The 20,033-nt window shown below is 64.4% G+C and overlaps 1 protein-coding gene across 3 annotated transcripts; it reads right to left on the reverse strand.

Annotated features, from left to right (window-relative positions):
- Positions 1-3,007: 3,007 nt before the first annotated feature.
- On the reverse strand, positions 3,008-19,583 carry TNNT3 (troponin T3, fast skeletal type). 3 transcript variants are annotated; one of them, XM_030331375.1, is made up of 17 exons: positions 19,499-19,583; positions 16,549-16,581; positions 16,360-16,373; positions 15,818-15,835; positions 14,764-14,781; positions 14,597-14,611; positions 13,597-13,611; positions 13,367-13,381; positions 10,929-10,947; positions 8,508-8,553; positions 7,196-7,312; positions 7,016-7,093; positions 6,783-6,896; positions 6,576-6,685; positions 6,366-6,456; positions 4,630-4,670; positions 3,008-3,220 (listed from the first exon to the last, which is right to left on the reverse strand). In XM_030331375.1, exons 2-17 carry the CDS (start codon positions 16,563-16,565, stop codon positions 3,166-3,168), a joined length of 783 nt encoding a protein of 260 aa, XP_030187235.1. In that variant the 5' UTR covers positions 16,566-16,581; positions 19,499-19,583; the 3' UTR covers positions 3,008-3,165. The 3 variants fall into 3 exon arrangements, with proteins under 3 accessions (XP_030187235.1, XP_030187234.1, XP_030187236.1); XM_030331374.1 differs by lacking the exon at positions 4,630-4,670 and adding an exon at positions 5,237-5,277; XM_030331376.1 differs by lacking the exons at positions 4,630-4,670; positions 14,597-14,611 and adding an exon at positions 5,237-5,277.
- Between the last annotated feature and the right edge of the window lie 450 nt (positions 19,584-20,033).

Raw genomic sequence — 20,033 nt, forward strand, 5'->3', positions numbered from 1 at the left:
ACATTACTCCTCGTCTTAGGGAACATATAATAGCCTGTAGGTATTCATGCTGTTTAGATACTTTTCACTAATGCGATTTTATCATCTGTCTGCTTGCCTTGCACGTGTTTTCCTAGATTTGTACTTATTATTGTATGTTTCTACATTTCTGTTGTAAATGGTATTTTTAAACACTGTCGCCTAACTCTCGATCTTTCTATCTTATGCTCGCGCACACCTATACAGAACTCTTCGTTCTGATTTAGAGTTGCAGATTTTATTTTCTTGGGGGTTTTTTTTGGTAGACAACTATTTGGTTGTGAATGGTGGCAACTTTTTTTAAGATTTTCTTTTTAAGGACTCTCTATACCCAATGTGGGGCTCGAACTCCCAACCCGATCAAGAGTCACACATTCCGTTGACCGAGCCAGTCGGGCGCCCCAAATAGTGGCAATTTTTTAAGGCACAAGTAGGTAGGACAAGATACAATTTTTCTTGGCCTCTTGACCCCCTTTTCTGGCAGTTTATTTTTCTCGCCCCGAAGCTCTGGCTGAGACACCCGGACTGTGAGGAGGCAGGTGGCATTCCTGCCTGAGTCTTGAAACATTTCCTCGTTGAGGGCGATGTTTGCTGTAGGCGTTTGGAAGATGCTTTCCTCGCTCCAAGGAAACCGTCTTCGACTCTTAATTGGCTGAGAATCGCCTTCACTGACTGTGTTCTGTTTCCCCCAAGTCTCCCCCAAGCCTCCGCTCGGTGACTGTCTCAAGAGTCCCCCGGACGGCTTGCTTGCCAATATAAAACTACCTTCGCATCAGAGGGGACCCCCTCGGTCGTGACGTCATTTAAAAAAGTTCTTAGTATTTTTGGTGATTCAAGTAGGATCACTTCACCAGTTCTGCAAAACCAATCTTTGACTCTTCTGATTCCTTTCTTTCTTTTTTTTTTTAAACTTTTAAAATGTTTATTTATTTTTGAGAGAGAGACAGAGCATGACCGGGCGAGGGGAAGAGAGAGAGGGAGACCCAGAATCCGAAGCAGGTCCAGGCCCCGAGCTGCCGGCACAGAGCCTGACGCGGGGCTCGAACCCACAGACCCTGAGATCGTGACCTGAGCCGAAGTCAGGTGCTCAACCGACTGAGCCACCGAGGCGCCCCATCTTCTGACTTCTTGAATTAGATGTTTAACACGAGCGTTTGTGGGGGGGGGGGGGTCTCTCCCCTGCTTTTCCAGCGCGGCCGGCCCGCTGCTCGGCAGAGCCCGGCCTCCAGGCTCGGCCCCAGATGTGTTGACATTTCTAAACACATGCTATTAAGTTCCCTGCCTGGGTCCACTTGGCCGCAGGGGGCTGACTGCTGGCTCCAAGTGCTGGTCCCAGGCAGCTTCTAAATTGCTTCACATGTACTCTGGTTTAGAGAAACAACCTTCTTCTTTTTCTTTTTCTTTTTTTTAGATTTTCAAGTTTATTTATTTGGGGAGAGAGTGAGAGAGAGAGAGAGAGGAGGGGAGAAGCAGAGAGAAGGGAGAGAGAGAGAATCCCAAGCGGGCTCCGAGCTGTCGGTGCAGAGCCCCACGTGGGGCTTGAACTCAAGAACCGTGAGATCATGCCGTGAGCGGAAACCAAGAGGCAGATGCTTAACCGGCTGAGCCCCGCCGGGTGCCCCGGTGGAGGAACAGGCTTCTGCCAACGCCCGTCTTCCACACCTGACTGTCTGGTTCAAGTCTGTCCCCCGCTACTCTGATCCTCCCGACCCGTGGGCGACTTGGGATGTGCTTTCAAACCTCCCGCTCAGATCCCGGACCTGTCCGTGTTGCCCGTGGTTGCCCGCGTTCTGGTCAGCTCCCGGCAGCCCGTGTCTGCACAACTTGGGGTGAGCCGACCCTCCTGGCCCCGGGCTGACCGTCTCCCCAGGCAGCTGTCGCCTCTCAGAAGAAAGCCGTGTGGTGGGACGGCTGTGTGGGCTGGGCGGATCCCGCCGTCTGTGCGGCGAAGGCCTTCACCTTGGAGTCTCTGCAGTACGGCTCAGGGGCCACGCTTGGTGTATCTCACCTGCTCCCCACGGGTGTGCCGGCGGGGCTGGGGCGCGGGGGTGGGGGGGCCCGCGCGTGCCTGTGTATCTGTGAGCGTGTGCGGGGGGCGGGGGGGGTGCCCACACGCGCCACGGGCGTCCGTCTGGGGCGCGGCCCTGTGTCTGGGGCGGGCACGTGCCGCCTGGGGGTTCGACCTTGCCCCGGGGTCCCGCCGCCGCCCCGCAGCTCTCTGGAAGGCGCGCTTCTCGGGTTCTTCGGCTCCGCGCAGCCCTCCCGGGGGGCGGCTCCGGGCTCTGAAGCCGCCTCCGTGAATGCTTCGCTGTGCGAGGCTCTACGTCTCCGTCCAATTTTCGTGATTTATATTTTCCATAATTCTGTTTGGTCAGGATTTTCAAATTTATTACACAGTTGTGCACTGTGCCGTCTGATAATATAGAAAGAAGGGTCTGTGTGTGCTGTGTCTGCCCTCGCTGAAATGTGTTTTCCTGCTCCTTTCCTCCGCGGGCGAGAGGCCCCTCAGGCTGAGTGCACCCCCTTGTTCTGGACCCTGCGTCTGCCCCCCACGTTTCCGGGGGACGCCTGTGAGCTCTCCCAGTGTGCTCCGGCCCCCCTCCTCCCACACCCTCCCAAAGCCAAGCTCTCCCACCCCAACCTGGCTTCAGAGCCGACCCAGGCGGCGGGGGACCGCTCAGGGCGGGGGCGGGGGGCAAAGACCCCAGCTGAGGCGGGGAACCGAGGGGCACGTGGACCGCAGGGTGGGGGACAGATGTGGAAGCCGCCGGCAGAGCCGGGGTGGGGCGCCCCAGACCTGGGCCCAGGGCCCGGTCGTCTCCCGGGCCGACCCCGAAGGTGAGCGCCCCGTGTCTCATGGGCCCCCGGCCCGCAGGGTGATCACCCCACACTCCTGTCCTCCCAAGCCACCCCCCCGGCCCCCTCCTCCAGGCCCCCCAGGGCCCTCTCCCCCCCCCCCCCCCCCGTCCAGGAGTCAGCACACGCTTAGTGGAGGGGAGCCTGCTAGCTTTATTCACAGGCCCCAGGAGGTGGGGGCAGCGAGGACAGAGACGTGGGGGGTGCCCGGGGGTGGGTCTGGGGGCCGGGCGCTGCTGCGTGGGCTGCACGGGCCGAGGGTCTCTGCCTCCGGAAGCTTCCCTGGCTGCTTCACTTCCAGCGCCCGCCGACCTTGCCCTTGGGCTGGGCTCCGGCCTTCTTGCTACTGCAAACGGAAGCAAGCTGGTCTTGAGCGGCTGGGGGGGGGGGTGGGGCCCTGGCCTGGATCCTCCTCAGCGCCCCCCCGCCGCCCCCGGCAGCCCCCCGGCCCCGACAGCTTAGCCCACCCACCCAAGCCCCGGGCACACATTTCAAGCAATGGTGACTCACCTGCACTTGGCCCGGCTGGGCCTGGGCGCCTTGTGCCAGGACGGTTAGTGTGGTTAGTGGAGGGAGCAGCGAGCCCAGGGCACCCCCCAACCCCTGCCAGGGGCTCGGGCTCCGGGGGGCCACCCTCAGGCAGACCGGAGCCTGCCAGGGAAGCTGTCTGGACAGATGGCTCTCACTGTCCCAGCTACTTTGGCCTGGAGAGAGCCTGTGCCGTGCGTCCCAGATCACAGCCTTCCCGAGGCGGGACAGGCTGAGGACAGTCCCTTGTTCCCTGACCCCGGGCCAGCAGGCCAGGCCTCGTGGACTCGGGGCCTGGAAGGTCAGCGCCCTGCCGGATGGCGGTCCTTAGGAGCCTGCTGTGTCTGACTGACTTTGCACATCAGGCAGCCAGCAGGGAGCTGGGTGCTGGGTCAAGGTCCCAGAAGCTGACGCTCCGGGGACAACTTCTGGCTGTGGCTTCAGGGGAGACCCTGGTGCTGGTGGCCATGCCCGTGGCCCGCGTCCTGCAGGGGTCAGCCTGAGAACCCTCACGCACATGCACGCACACACACAGGCACACACGGAAGGGCTCTCACGAGGCCTGCCACAACCCCCGTGACAGAGCCCAGGGAGGAGGGTGTCCCCTTGGCCAGTCCCCTGGGGCGGAGGAGCCCAGCCCTGGGAGCAGCAAGGAGTCGGGGGCCGGTGGAGGAGGGAGAGAAACCCAACGGCAAGCGGTCCTGGGGACACTGCACTCCGTGGGGGTGTGAACGGGCTCAGTGATCAGACTGGGAGGCAAAACCCCAGCACAGGGGGCACTGGAGCGCCCACCTTGGGGGCGGCGGGCTCCTCCAGGCCTTTCCTGGCGTCTGGGGTCGTGGGTCCCACGGACCTCGGGTGATTTTGCATACGGAGGGCTCACCGTCTGAAGAAACGGGGGCCAGGGAGGCCCGCAGCCAAGCAGGTCGCATCTGGAGCAACGCTCGGCTGGGGAGTCGGGGTGGCGGCCCAGGACGGCCCAAATCCCCAGGCGGCCTCCTCCCGGGGCTCTGGGCTGAGGAGGGGCCAGAGGAGGCTGCAGGCCCGGGGGGTGCGGGTTCCAGACACGCGGGCGCCAGTGGCCCACCAGTTAGTGTTGTTACCGTCGAGGGCGGCGGCCCCCGGGACCGGCTGAAAGCGCCGGGCCCCGGTCAGGGGGGCGGCAGCCGGCCAGCCCCCTGGCACCGTGTGCCCGGCACAGAGCGACGGGCAGGGGGGGTTACTCACTGCTTCTGGGCCTGATCGATGCGGCTCCTGAGGTTGGTGATCTGTGAAGAATACGGGTGGCTTACCTGGCAGTTCGAGCAGGGCCGGGCCGGTGACCCTCTTCACCTGAGGCCTTGCTGCCTTACTGCGCCCTGGCTCCTCTGCTCGGAAGGCAGCGGCCCTCGGCCCCGGGGCTCGTGCCTCTGACTTACTTTGGGCGGCCTGAGCTGGAGACCTGGGCTGAGACACACGCAGCCGCTCTGGAGCCGGCCACTTACCTGCGGGCCTGCGGCAGGATGCGGGGCGGGGGCGTGGGGAGGGAGGCGAGCCTCGCGGAGCCCCCCGACTCCGGTCGGTCGGAGCCGGCCCTCTCGCTCCCTCCTCCTGACCGCCCGGAGAGGCTTGGCTGGGGCGGGCAAGGCCCTTCCCCGCCTGCCTGCCGGCAAGGGCGGCAGGGCGACCTCGGAAGCCGCGGGCTGCAGGTGGTGGGGAGGAGGTGGGGTCGGGAGGCCGGCCTCCGTCCCCGTGCCCTCCGCTGCCATCCTCCACGAACCAGGCTTGCCATGCGAGAGGCTCACCGTGCATCGCACACCACGAGCCCGGTCCAGGGTGGACCCTGGCTACTTACAACTTGGCCAGCATCTCCACTCTGGCCCGCATGTTCATGATCTAGAAAGACCGAGATGGTTAGCCGGCTGGGTGGGTGGCTGAGGCTTCGGGGCCCTGCCGCGTGCTGGGCTAGCCCAGGCGGGGGCCCTCGTGGCTCTTCCGGCCCCTGGGGACCCACTGCGGGTCGCTCACAGGTGTGTCGGGAGGCACTGGGTGCCCGACTCGACTCCCTGGACCCCGAGGGGGGCCGTGTGCGGGTGAAGCCCCCTCCTTCACGCCGGGCCTCCCGGAGGAACGTCAGGAGAGGACGGCGGTGTCCCTGACCCTGGGCGCGGAAGGGACACGCGTGCTCCGGGGGCGGCCCCGGTGCCCCTCCTCCTTCTAGGAGAGGTGAGGAAACTGAGACGGACCAGGCGAATTGCCCTACGGCGTGGCTCCCGAGAAGGAGCCGCATTCTCCAGTCACCGGACGCCCGCTTTCCTGGCGGCCTGCGCCGACAGCCGTGGGAGATGCCCCTGGGGTGTGCGCCGTCTCCCGCCAGGGACCCTGGAGGACAGCGGACGGCGGGGACCATGCCCCTGATGGTGAAGCTGGCGGGGTCGCATGTGCACAGGGCAGGTTATCTCCCAGCCACCAGGACGGCGCCCCCTCCCCAGGGCTGGAGGGGCGTCAGGGAGACAGAATCTGCACAGGGCCGCTGTTCCGAGTTGTGAACCCCACCCGGGCAGCTCTAGGCAGCCACCTTGCCGGGGACTCAGTCCCAGACCCCTTTCCCAGCTGCTGGAGGGGGGTGTGTGCCCTCCTGCCTGCACTGACCCGAGGAGGTGACAGCTTGGGGACCTGAGCCTGGGCCTCCCCAGGGGATCCAAGGAGGCCACCCTGGTGCTAGAGGAAACTGTGCTATACGGGGGCGAGCTGTCCACCGGCTCCGGGCGATTCGGAGCCTGGACCCCGAGGCCCCTCTGCCCTCCGTTCCTCTTGTGGCCCTCGGAGTGAGGCCGACCGCTCGGGACACGGAGGCGGCCCCGGAGGGTGCCTGCGGCCAGGCCCCGTGAGGACGGCCCTCGCGGGCGTCCCGGGCACCGAGGCCGCGGGGGTGCGGGGAGGTGGCCGCCCCGGGACCCGAGGGCCAAGGTGTCCGCACTCACGTCGTATTTCTGGCGCTTCAGCTTCTCGCCAAACTCGAACTTGTCGATCTCCAGTTGGTACAGGGTGTCCCAGAGTTCCTTGGCCTTGTCCCTGGGAAGGCGGCAAAGGCGCGGCGGGGCCAGTAAGCGCCGGAAGGCGGGACCCAGGCCGCCCGCTGTCCCCCTCGGGTCGCCAGGGAGAGCCAGCGCCCCGCCCCCTCCCGGCCCCACCTCAGCTTATCTTCGCTGAGATGGTCGATGTTGAGCGGCTTGCGCCTCTCTGCCAGAACCTTCTTCTTCATCTCCCGGGCCGTCTGCTTCTTGCCTCTCTTCTGGTCGGCCTGAGGGGACGCGGCAGAGGGGCCCAGCGTCAGGAGGGGCGCGCCGCACCCCGACAGGAGGCCGGTCAGCGCCGCGGCTCCGAGGGCCCGCGCTCACCTTGGCCAGGTAGCTGCTGTAGTTGGCGCCCATGGAGGACAGGGCCTTCTTCTTCTTCAGGTCTTCCTCCGCTCTCCTCTTGGCATCCTCCTCCTCCTTCCGGGCTTTCTCTTCCTGCAGAGACCCCGTCCCCGAGGCCTCAGTGCCGGGCTTCGAGGACCTGCCGCGCAGGACAGGGGGAGCCCGGCCGGGGGCCCGCGGGGTCCGGGGCGGGGAAGGGGCCCCCGGCTCACCGCCAGCCGGTTTTGGCGCTCCCGCTCCTTCTCGGCCCGGATCCTCTGCTGCTCGGCTCGCTCCGCACGGCGCTTCTCCTGTGGCGGGAGGAGCAGGTCAACCTCGCCTCGCCGGCCCCGGCGCCCCCTCCCCGGGGCGACCGCCCGCCCCCGCCTCCCCCCAGAAGGGCCCCGACTCACGATTCTCTCCTTGAGGGCGATCAGCTCCTCCTCCTCCTTCTTCCGAGCCTCAAAGTGGCTGTCGATGAGAGCCTGCAGCTCCATGAGGTCCTTGTTCTGGCGCTTCTTCTGGATGTCCTGTGGGTGGAAGAGGCCCCTCGTCTCCAGCTCCTCCCGCCTGACCCCCCCCGCGCGGCAGGCGGCCCCTTCCCGTGCTCCGGCAGGGGCGCCCTGTCTCCTCTGGCCAACACGAGGGTGGCCAGGGACGTTTTGCCCTCACCGTGTTCCCATGGCCATTGCCCTCCTGAGGCCCAAAGGCGACCTGATCCCTTAGCCCCAGGGTGGGAATGTTGCCCTCCCTGTGGGTAAATCGGGGCCCCGCAAAGCCCTGAGGTCATCAGCACTCCTGGGATGGACTGGCTCTGACTTGGCCCCGTTATCATCCTCGGAGATGTTCCACATGGGCCAGACAGAGAGGAAACTGGTGAGTGAGGTAGTTTATTGAATAGACAGATGGATGGGTGGGTGAAAGGATGGACGGGTGGATGGACGGGTGGATGGATGAGTGAATGGATGGATGATGGGTGAATATATAGTTGGACGGATGGGTAGACGGATGATGGACAGATGGTTGGAGGGATGGGTGGATGGATGAGTGAATGGATGAACGATGGGTGAATGTATGGTTGGAGGGATGGGTGGATGGATGAGTGAATGGATGGACGATGGGTGAATGTATGGTTGGAGGGACGGGTGGATGGATGAGTGAATGGATGGATGATGGGTGAATATATAGTTGGATGGATGGGTAGACGGATGATGGACAGATGGTTGGATGGATGGGTGGATGGATGAGTGAATGGATGAACGATGGGTGAATGTATGGTTGGAGGGATGGGTGGATGGATGAGTGAATGGATGGATGATGGGTGAATATATAGTTGGACGGATGGGTAGACGGATGATGGACAGGTGGTTGGAGGGATGGGTGGATGGATGAGTGAATGGATGAACGATGGGTGAATGTATGGTTGGAGGGATGGGTGGATGGACGAGTGAACAGATGGATGGATGGGTAGATGGGTGGTGGACAGATGGATGGACAGATGGGTGGATGGATGGGTGGGTGGATGGGAGAGGAGGGAAGAGAGATGCTTGACACTGTGGGAGTTTCCTTTGGTCCAGAAATAAATTAAGGCAGAGTTTCCTGGAACCAGGAGGTTCTGGCTCTGGCTGCTTGAGAGCAGATGACCTTCCCAGGCCTTGTCTGTAGGCTGAAAGCTGGGGGGGTCTGAGAATGGAGGCCATGTTGATCCGGGTCCCATAAACTTACATCGAAGTCTACTTTCTCCCCTTCCGGGATCTTAGGAGCAGTGAGTCTGAAGAAGAGAGAAGCTTGTGAGCAGGGGTAGGTAGAGACCTACCAGGGGTCTGGCCCTCCCACCCTTCCCCCTGGGTGACAGCTGAGGACAAGTGTGTGTGTCCTGGTCAGGCGTGTAACCCACTGTCCCCAGAGCGGCCTGACCCCTTTGAGAAGAGTTCAGCCTCTTTGCATCCCTCTGTTTTGCCAACATCTGGACATCGAAAGGGCTGTTTCACCCCCGTCTGTCCAGGAAGGGCACTCTCTCCTTCTTTCGCAAACAAAGAAAGAAGTGCAGGCAGGCCAGACCAGACACAGGCTGGCCACTGCAGACCCCTGAGGGGCGTTGGCCTCTGTGGTCGGGAACGGCCATCCTGACCCTTCATGTGTCTCCGGCCCCTCTTTAAACTGTCTTCCTGGGGACCCAAAGAAAGGGGGCTGGACAGAAAGCAGTTTGAGGAAGAAACGAGGCCCCCGGGTCCCGGGCCCTGCCCCCAGTGCTTTCCAGATGGAGCAAAGAGTTACGACAACAACAACAGTTGTTTAAAACAAGCCACAGAAGAAAGTGGGTCTGAATATGGACCCAAATGCTGGAACAGGAGAGGGTTTTCTAAGCTCGGCAGCACCAGAAGGTCCCGCTAAGGGAAAGATGGCCAGACGACTCCATGCAAATGAAAAACTTATGTATGTGAAAAAAAAGCAAAAATTGGAAGGGGGGGGGAGCCCAACCCAGACTAGAAAAATATTTTCAGCGAGTACAGAGAAGACTTATATCCTTGTGCAAACCGATGGCTGAGAAAACGTGCAGACGCCTTTGCCGTTAGATAAATGGGCAGAAGGTGCACGATGCCAGGTCTCGGTAAGAAAGACGGCCAGTGAGGCAGTACGCGGGAGAGGCTCTCCCGGAGCAATCGGAGGCATGGGAGCAGAAGCGGCCCCGAGAGGCCCTCCTCATCCATCAGTGTCCCCGGGCGCGGCAGCGTGGGGCACAGACCCGCTCACGTCCACGTCGGAGCCCGCGCTGGCACGGCCCCCGTGGAAAGCAATTTGGCAACGGACGTCAAAAGCCTGAAAGACGTTCATACTCTTTGACCCAGTAATTCTAGTTCTGGGAATGTGGCCTAGGGAAATAACCCGAAAGACAGAAAACGCTTTCCACCCAGCGTTATTTATGATAGTAAAATATTGGGGGAAGCCTTAATGTCCCGCAGAAGGCGAACGGTTCCAGAAATTATGGTTTGTCCAATTGATGGAATATTATGTGGCCATTCAAAATATTTAAGAAGGCTATGTAAAAACATGGAAAAATACTTATGAATAGTGCTAAAATTTAAAAAAGCAGAATTGAAGTTTGTATAGACAGTACGATGTTTGAAAAACGGCTCAGAGTTTAAATCTTTTTTTCCGAGCCCTATGCATGGAAAGAGTAGGAAGAAGTAAGGCTTTTATTCTTTTCTGCCTTTTCCCGCAGTCTGGCTGGCGGGCGGGGAGAGTTATAGATGATTTTCTTTCTTCATTGGACTTTTACGTATTTTCCAAATTTTCTTTAATGAGGTGTTTTATTTTCATAATGAAAACACAAACATTTTTTTAAAGCTAGAAAATATCTTGTGACCCGGCAGCTTTATTTAAAATAGCAGAAAAATAAAGTGCAGTGGGTGGAAATATGCTGGCTGTACCCGGAGCGCGCCGCAGCCCCCCGGACCCCGGAGCGCTCCCCAGGTGGGCGCGAACCCCGGGCACGTGCTGGTGAAGACTTGGGTTAAAAAAACAAATCCCTGAAATACTCACAAGCAGGTCGAAGGAGGGAAAGACCATCTAGACCAGGACGATGGCTCCCCAGAGGCCCCAGCGGGGGTGGTGGGTCCACTCGCGGTTTTCTTCTGAAGGGGCCACGGGGCAAGACCCTCCCTCCAGCCCCTCTCAAGGGTGTCTCACCTCTAGGGCCGGGAGAACCCCACCGCAGGCCGCGCGCAGTGGGGGCCGGGGAGCAAGAGGGGAGCTCCGCTGTGCCTCCCTCTCTCTGCCCTGTCTCCCCCGACCCCCTGTTCCCCGTCCTCCCTTGGCCCCCCAGCCTCCTCTTACAGAAGGCCTTCCTTGCCCACACTGGACGAACGGGTGGGGACGCCCCACCGTACCCCCAGCGATCGTCTCTGCTCCCCGCCTGGGGGGAAGGCGCCAAATAACCCCATTTTCATCAAGGACCTTCACCGGATGTCTAGAGCTTTAAACACCCAACCAGGGAGCAAAGAAGCAGCCACCTTCTCGAAGGGGTTTGGGGTTTCGTCCCCCACAGAGCCCAAAGGCGTTGTCTTCCACGGGACCCCAGTTTCCCAGGTGCCCCCTGCCTCCGGCCCACCCTGGTGTCCAGCCCTGCCCGGGCCCCACACTCACCTGGGTCTCGGTTTCTCCTCTGGACACCGCGGCGCCGGCATGGGGAGAGGGGAGAGAGACCCGGATGAGCCCGGTGGCCTGCTCCTGCCCACAGGCCCCTTGGGGCCACCCGGCTGGGGGCTGGGGGCTCCTGCCTGGACGCCCGCCTGCCTCTCCCCCTCCAGCCGAGCCTACCACCCATATGCCTGCCCGCCAGCAGCAAGAGAAAGTCCCTGTGGGGTCCCGGGAGGAGAGCTCGGGCGTGTGGACCAGGATGTGGCACGGGAGGGGGAACGAGGGAGGAAGGAGGGAACGGACTCCAGGGGCACGGCGTCCTCGGGGGACCGAGGAGGAAGAGAGGAGGCACCCCCTGTCCAGGCGCCCGGTCCCCTCTGACCACCCCACCTCTGTGCCGGGCAGAAATAGGAACTGGACAGCGTGTGCGAGGCCCGGGAAAGCCGTGCCCCACGGTGGACGCCATGCGAGCAGCCGGCCTGGCCGTCGGGAGGAAGACAGACTGGCGGGCGAAGGAGAGGGGTACAGGCCCAGTGTGTCCTCTCTAAGGGTCCGGCCAGGTGCCCTTGCCTCCCTCACCCTCCCTCTGCTCCTCTGCGGAGGCGGGGGCCGAGGGTACGGGGGCCGTGGGGGCCGACGCCAGCCAGGGACAGCACCCGGACCCCACCAGTGCCCTGGCTGTCTGGGGACCGGACGCAGGAGCTGAGGGCGGCCGTGATGGGGAGGCCTGGTGGCGAGCGGACGTCCCCGGCAGGCTGAGCCCCGGGCTCCTCTGAGTCTGTCCACCGGGGCCGGCAGAGCCCGTCTGGGAAAGCTGAGACCCTCCCTAACTTGGGAGCCTTGCAGCTGAGGGTGGGTGCTTCGGGGGGCCTGCCGTGGGGCCATCCACGCTGAGATCTCCAGTCCCCACGCTACCCCCCTCCCCGACCTGCTTGCCTGAGCCTGGCTGCCCTCCCGCGGGGGCTGCTTCCTTTGGCCACCCTGTCCCCCGCCTCCGGCCTTGGGGAGGTCCTGGCTGGCGGGGACACAGCCCGGGGTCTGCAGATGTCTAACAGTTGCCTGACCCTTGTGCCTCGCTGTCCGCTCGGGGCCCTTCAGAGAGATGAAGGGTCCACCGTACTGCCTTCAGCCTACACGACCCAGAGAGGCCGGGCTGAGAACTCGGCTTTGACCACCTGCTCCCCTGCCTGTGCCCTTGGCCGACCAGGGGTGGGGGTGGGGGGGGGGGTCCGGCTGCACGTGCACTTGGCGTACCCCCACGTGTCCCCCTCGGCTTGGGCTCACCCGGGGTGCTTAGGAGCCTGCCACACACAGGCTGAGAGCGCGGGGGAAACTGGGTGGGAGGAGGGGGTGCTTTGGGAGCAGGAAACTGACCAAGGGGCAGAAGGAAGGGGAAGGGGCGCCTCTGAGCTGTCTGCCTTCTCTGGGGGCCCAGCTGGAGAGGTCCCGGGGCTGCCCCCGAGAGCTAGGGGGGCTGTGCTGCAAAGCTCCCCCAGGTGGAGCCCCCCCCACCCCGCTCCCACTTGCCTGTTTGACTCTCCGTCTCAAGGTGGGTCCCGGGGTGACCTGGTGACCTCTAGCCCCTGCAGGACTGTTCCCCAGACCCCTGTACCTGGGCAGCCCAGCATCTGCCCACCAAGCCCGGGGTCAGCACCCCTCACCGCCCCCCACCCCGGGCAGCCTCTCTGAGGCCGGAGAAGGGAAGACGGGCTCAGGGTTGTGCTCAGGGCTCAGGCCCAGCCAGGAGGCCCCCGCAGCCCCGCCGAGGGGAGGGACTGCAGACAGCTCGAGCCCCTGCCTCGAACCCGCGTCTCCCTGGCCTCCACCCCGGCACGGCCCCCCCCCCCCCCCGCCCCAGGGGCCTCCTCCCGCCAAGGGTGTGTCTGGCCCCGACCCAGGTGCTGGGTGGGATGTGGGACCTGATCGCTCCTTTGCACGCGAGGCCCCTGGCTGTTCCAGGTCACCGCCATCCTGCCTGGGGCCCCAGCCTGACTTTCCGCTTCACCCCATGTGGCCGCCCACCCTCCCCTCGACCTCAACCCTCCTGACGCCCCCTCTCTGATGTGCTCTCTGGGGCAGGGCGAGGCGCTGTCCTGTCTCTCCCCCTCTGCTCTTCTCCGCCAGAACCTGTCGGGTCCAGAGGGTCCTGGTGGACCTCGGCATCCTCTTCTGGGGGCCAGCGCCCTGCCGTGGGCTCTGCCCTCAGGCTCCGGCTGGCCACCCCCACCTGCCTGCCGGGGGCCCGGGAAGGGCCTCATCCCCGCAACCCCGGAATGCTGTCCGCCAGGGGGCCAGGAGGAAGCCTGTAGGCCACCGGTCAGTCTTACCGGAGCCAGCACCCAGGACCTAACGTTTCCCACCTTGTCCTCAGCCCGTGGGAAGGAGGCGGGAGTCGGGCCGCAAGTGGGGGAGGGCGGGGATGGGGGGGCAGGGGCAGGGCATACCTTCTTGGACTTCCTCTGTGGGAGCAGCAGAACGGCACCGTGGGGGTGGGGGAGAGAGAAAATCAGCTGTGAGCCTCGGCAAAGGCTGAGGGGGACAGGGGTGAGGGGTGGCGGGGCCCAGCAGAACCACTCTGTGAGTAGGTTACTCGGCCCCTGGGCGCCTGGCCACACCCGCACGTGGTCACGCGTGTGCACAGGCACCCACACGGGACTGAAGTCATGGCACATACCTGGTTCATGAACTTCTAGGTTAGGGAGGGCCACGGAACAAGAGGCAACACCACGCGTGGGTCAGAGGTCAAAGGAGGAAGGATCCCAGGTTAATGGAAACACCGGTCGCCACTCGGGGGGCGGGGGGTCAGCGGCCGAGGCCAAGGGGCGGGGAGCGTGCGGGAAGCCAGCAAGGCACCGTCAGCGTTCATGGGCACTGCCGCCCCCCACCTCCCCGATCCTGTCCCTGCCTCGCTGATCTGCCGGGAGCAGGGCTCAGGGTGGAGTGGCAGACCCCTGGTTGTGGGGGACCCTGGGGTCCCCGCCTGTCCTCTGCCCCCCGGGAAGGGCTGACGGGGGCTGGCAGCCTCTGGCTGCGGCCTGGTAAGGTAGCAGCGTGAGTCCTGAGGGCAGGGCCTATAGCCCAGGGGTCACCCCTCCCGCCGGCCCCAGAGCGGGGCACCCACCGCCCTGTTGTCTAGCCTCCGAGGGACACGCTCGGCTGCTCAGCCCGCCCACCCGGGCACAGGGTCCCCTACCCTGCCGCTGTGCACCTGGATCCTGAAGAGGGGCCCATGGGGCATGGCGGAGGGGTGGCCGGGGAGTGACAGTGTCCCTGCTGGGGGATGATGGGCTGTTCCTCCATCATCCTGCACTCACCCGCCCTCTGGCTTGGGCCCCGACCCGGTCAAGGGGTCACATTCGGCCGTGGGCTCTCGGTTACCCACCCTCGGGGGAGGGATATTTCCAGGGACGGTGAGGCCAGGCCTCCACTGACCCGGTCTCCCTGTGCCGGGGCCTGGGGCCCATCCGCAGCCCTGCCTCTCACAGGGTGCGTGGCCCCGGGGACCCCCCTCTCTGATTAAGCGTTGGCCAAGGTTAGTGGGTGATGTTAGGGCCACATGTGGGAGTCCTTTGCTGGCTGGCACCTCGCTGCCTCCCCGCCCTCTCCCCCGCCCTGCGTGGGCTCCAGCCAGACCCGGGCCCCACATGGGGACCAGAAGTCCTGTGTCTTCGTACCTTCTTTGTGGACTTCTGCGGGTGGAGGGGCGCCGGGCGTGCGGGCGGCGGGAGGAGAGAGGAGAGGTTAGGCCAAGAGCACACGGCACGTCCTTAGGGGGTGGGGACACGCGGGGGGCAGAAGGGCTGAGGGTGTCGTGGGGGCCGGGCTCCTGGACCCCACTTACCTTCCTCCTGGGCCTCTTCTGAGGTGGGAGCCGCGGGACAGGAGGGAGAGAGGGAACAAGGACAGTCATTAGGGGGGAGCATGAGCAGTGGCGGGAGCGGGCCCTTCGGGAGAAGGGGCAGTGGGTGCTCCAGGCTGGAGGTGGTGAGCCCGGGAGACCTGGGCCTGGACTCTGCCTCTGTCCCGTGAGCACCCTCGGGCCCTTTGCTGCCTCCTTGGGGTCGTGGGACCGCGGCCACCCGCCTGCCCCGACACGGGGGTGTCTGTGTGGGAGGGTTTTGGCGGAAATGGGGGCAGGGGGGCCTTCGCTGGGGAAGGGGCAGTTCCCCAGGACCACGCGTCCCACTCAGAGAGGAGCCTTTCCACCTTTTTGGCACAAAAAGGAACGTTTTGCTTACGTGGTTAGGGTAGCGAAGTGTTTTCAAAACATGTTCAAAACATAGAACATAGCACCCAGAGCGCCTCACGGCCCAGCCTGGTGAGGGTGCGGGGACGCCTTCCGCACGGTTCCCGGGTGCCGCGGCACCCCTTTGTTCCGCACCCGCCCAGGCACGACCGCGGGCCTCCCCCCCAGATGCCAGCCCAAGCGAGCGAGGGGGCTCCAGATCGGCCCGAAGCTTATGCCCCAAGGCGGGGATACTGAGAGAGACAGGGACACAGAGACAGACAGAGAGACAGAGGCAGAGAGAGGGAGAGACAGAGACAGACAGCGAGAAAGAGTCAGACAGAGAGAGCGAGAGACAGAGACGGAGACAGAGAGAGGGACAAGCAGGGTCCACACCACCCGGCCCTTGATGTCGGTGAGGGTGAGTCTTAACCGGCACGTGTCAGCTCAGTCCCTGCAGCACCACGGGGATGTGCAGGAACGAAGGATTTTCTATTAGTGGATTAAGAGACGGGAGGTCAGCAGGGACGTCGGAGAGTAGTTAATGATGAGACACACAGTTAGCCGAAGTCCAGCGCGGATGAGGCCGAGCCGCAAGCAGAGGTTCTGAGCTAAGGGGCGGCGGGGCCGCTGGGTCGGGGTGGGGGGCGTGCGGGGCTCCCAGAGTTACCTTCTTCCTCGTACTGCTCTGCAATGGGGTAGAACACAGGGGCCGTGTCAGCGGGGGGCGGGGGGCCCGGAGCCAGCTGCCCCAGCCCCGGAACCCTGAGGATAGGGACCGGGGGTCCCTGGGCCCAGAGGAGGCCGCCAGCTCCAGGGGAGAAAAGCCCGCAGGGCTGGGGGATCTGGTGCTGGGGCACCCAGGTCCTGCTGGGTGAGGTGAAGGGGCCGCCAGGGCCCGGGACCCCCTCCCGGATGCCACCCCCGAGAGCCAGCGGGACAGGCTGGGCATACGGGACAGGGTTTTCATGTGACCACATCTCGGGGACATGTCCTTGGAGAAAGAGGGGGTCCCAGCCACAGGGGCGGGAGTGGGGAGCCCATGTTCAGAGGGGGGGTCGGTCTAGCACCCGCCGCGGACCGTGACGCTTCTTGGGGTTCCCTGCCAGGGGTCCCCAAGGACAGCCACGTTGTCAACAGTTGGACGGGCCTGCCTCAAGTGTGAGCTTTCCGTCTGGGGTGGACGCAGAGAGGAGATCGTTTGACACTTACCCTCCACCTGCTCACTGTTGGGGGTAGAGGGTAAGAAAGAGAGAAGGGGGAGGGAGAGAGAGAGAGAAGGGGTGAGGTGGGCTTTCACTCAGCGGCTTGTAACCAACACCAGCAGGTCCTCTGGCCTCTGAACACAGCTCAGGTCCAGGGGCCCACACGGGGCGGGCAGCTACTCAGACTGGTACTCACACTTCCTCGTCCGACATGGTGGGAGGGTTGTTTCTGTGGGGGGGGGGGGACCAAGACGAGAGTCAGGAAGGCCTTGGTCTAGGAGTGCTGGCGTGGGCGCGCGCTGGGCTCTTAGGGCTGGGGGTGTGAGGGGACGTCCAAGGACAGGGTGGAGGCCAAGTGTCCGGCCTTGGGCGGGCCTCCTCCCCAGGCCCCCACAGCCCTCCTCGCCGGACTCTGCTCCCACCCTGCCCCCCTTCCTGCCCCGGCTCCAGCCTGGAGCTTGGAATCGCAGAGTTGGACGGGATGCTGGAAGGTCGTGGCGTCCACCCCCACCCAGGGCCGACATCCTCTGTAGAGCACTCCCCGAGGAGGGGCGTCTAGGCTGCTTTGGACAGCAGGGAAACCCTGCTGACGCGGACTCAAAACCCGCTTCGTGATGGGCTGTGCCTTTGGGCCGAGGTCGGGGGGCTCCCCAGGAGCCCCTAGATTACAGAGCCCAGCTCCCCCAGTGTGTGTGCCCGGCCCCCGCCACCCCTGTGACAGCCTCTCCTGGTGTGAGCTCCAAGCTCCCTTCCTCCATTGATGCTTTCTTGCAGGGACCCCACTGCTTCCTTCTGGGGTGCCCTGGGCACCCCCAGGGCCCTGTGCAGCCCCCTCTCTCCAAATCACAAGAACGTACGAGCCGTTCCGTCTCCTCGTCTCCCCACCTCCCCCCGAGCTCACGGGGACGGGATCTGGCCGCGGCCGCGTGCCCCCGGCCCGGGGCCCGAGCGCGAACGGAGTGGAGGCCCCATCTGGCTGGCCCTCCCCGGCCTGCTTTCCCAGGCCCCTCGGACGCTCTTGAATTTGTCAACGTCTGCAGGGAAGCTCACGTGTGCAGGTGCGGCCCGCGCCAGGCCAGTGCGCTCAGGGACCCTCTTTCCGTGAGCTGGCCGCCGCACACGCCTGAGGCGGCCCGGGGCCTGGGAACGCTCTGAGCAGCTGTATCACACTGTTGGCCCGGGGTTTTAAAACACAAAGTTCATGACAACATATCACAGCTTAGTGGAAGACAATAGCCGTGCCCCCCCCGGGGAGCTGCGTATAAGAAAACACAAGCTCATCATCCGAGGAGGCCTGAGCATCACAGCGCTAAGGTGGGAACAGTTTTCCGAAGCCTCTGTCAAGAATGTTAATTTTCCCGGAGCAATTTAAGCTCCGTGCAGAATTAACCCACAGATCGCTACTCCCCCCACCCCAGCCCGGGGAAGCGCGTGGCTCTTCCCTGGAAGAGGGCTCGGCCGCCCCCTCCGGTTACAGCCTCCCGCCTCGTGCACGGCTGGGGTCTCCCCCTGTTCCCGGGCCCCGTCTCTCCCCGTGGGCCCTGTCCTCAGCACCCCAGCCCGCCGGGGGCCACTCTCTAGGATGGGAGGCTCCATGAGAGCCCGGGGCCTCGCCCTGCTGGCCCCCCCCTCCACCCGGCCAGGGCCCTACACCTGTCGGCAGCCTCAAGTGGGGGCTGGTGTGGCCCGAGCCCAGGGGCCGGTTATTTTTAAGGAGCCAGTGGCAGCTGAGGTGTCCAGAAATAGGCACCCAAATTAGCCAAGACACCTCTGCCCAGAAACCCAAGACGCTGGGAGGGGGGCTGAGAGGGCAGCCGCGGAGCTCAGGTCTCCTCCTGGCCAGCTCCCCGCCGGCCCCCGCAGGTGTCCCAGGCCCGCCTGACCTCCTGCATCTTGCCTTCCTGCCTTCTGGGCTGGTGTCCAAGGGGGTGCCCAGGAGGACCCCCGTATCCCCAGGCAGGGTGCCCGCAAGCCCCTGGCAAAGTCTCACTCTCCCGGGGGAAGCAGACGCTTCTCCCGCATCCTGCCCCTCTGGCCAGGGGAGCCCTGGAGGACACATCACAGGGCTGCTCTGTCCCCTCACCTCACTGTCTGTCGGGGCCAAGGTGGGGGGTGCCGGAGGGCAGGGACGGCATTTCGACAGCTGGGAAGGAAGCCCATCCCTCAGCGGGGGCGACAGTGGAAATAGCCCCTGAGGTCAGACCTCCTCGGAGACACATACCCCCTTCCCTCCTTCCCAGGTGACGAGATGGGGTGGGAAAGGTGGGAGGCCCTGTCCTCACTGGCTGTGGGCCCCCGGCCGCGTCACCACTCCCCGGCTGGGCCCCCACCGTATCCTGCAGTGGCTCTTGGCCCGGCCTCCCCCGGTGGCTGAGGACACCAGCAGGTGCGGGCGCCCGGTCTGGGCGAAGTCAGGAGGGCAGCTGAGCCCACGGCATGGGGCAGGGGGAGGCGGGAGGGCAAGGAGCAGGGGCGGGGCCCTGGGGAGCATGCCCTCCACCCTGCGAGGACAGAGGCCCAGGTCCCCACTGCACCCCCTGCCTGGGCCCGTCCGCCCCTGTCCTTGACCTCTGGGAGGTGCCCCTGGGGCTGCGAGGGTCCCGGCCTCCCCTCCTCACGGAGCTGCCCCTGGGGATGAATTACACAAGCCCCCCGACGTGTTCGTCTCTACAAATGCCAGGATTGGAGGCAATGACTGATTGAGGCCAAGAACCCCCGGCTTGTGCGAGGGGCTGGCCTTGGTGCCCTCAGCTTATTGGAGTCCCCGGGGAAAGGCCCAGATGGGCCGGGGCTGGGGGGGGGGGCAGGACACGGCACCCAGGGGCCCTCGGGGCTGTGCGCAGCGCCCTTCCTGGGCACCTCTGTCCAGCCCTCTGCCCCGTTCCTTCCAGGGAGCCCCCACCTTCCTCCTCGGGCCACCCCGGCTGTCGCGTTCCCGTTCAGAGTGGCTTCCCCCACGTCCAGAGAGCATCGCCCTCTGCGCCAGCACCCTTGGGACCCTGGGCTGTCTTCGTGGGCTCTCCGGGCCGCCACGCTCGGAGCTGAGACATGTGCGAACACGACGGCCTGGCCCCTCTCAGCACCCCGGGACCCAAGACGTGCCTCAAATGCCGGGCCGGCCCCGCCCAGCCCTGGGCCATACCGACCTGTGGCTGAGTCTGGAGAGAAGGGTTAGAGCTCCCTGTGGACAGGACCGGCTCAGGCACTGCCCGCTCAGCTCACGCCCTCATGTTATAGTGACATTTGATCTTTCCCAGCAGCCCATTGGCCAGGGGCTGGGTGGCCGGGCATGTGGGGCAGGCGGGAAGGGGCCGTGCCCACGCAGGCCCCTTACCAAGTATAGGAACAGCAGAGGAGGAGGCCTGAGGAGGCGCGGATGTGGGGGACGTGTCTGGAGACGGAGGCAAGGTCCACCCTCCTCCCCGGGAAGTGTCAGCTTCTATTTTTACTCCCCCGACAGCGGGCACATTCTTGATGGGCTGAGGAGGGGTGACGGGAGGGACGGGGTGGCCCCAGGGATGCAGCCAAGGCCCTCTCTGGGCCAGGCTGCTGTGGGGTCCCAGACGGGGGCCCCGACTCCCCCAGTCCAGCTGCCCCCCGCCCCCCCACGGTGTCTGGGGCGTGGGCACTTTGCCCCAGGCCCACCCGCGTCCTCCATCAGAGCACGCGGCCCGGCGTCCC

The sequence above is a fragment of the Lynx canadensis genome, chromosome D1, assembly GCF_007474595.2.
Source record: "Lynx canadensis isolate LIC74 chromosome D1, mLynCan4.pri.v2, whole genome shotgun sequence".
NCBI classification, from domain to species: domain Eukaryota; kingdom Metazoa; phylum Chordata; class Mammalia; order Carnivora; family Felidae; genus Lynx; species Lynx canadensis.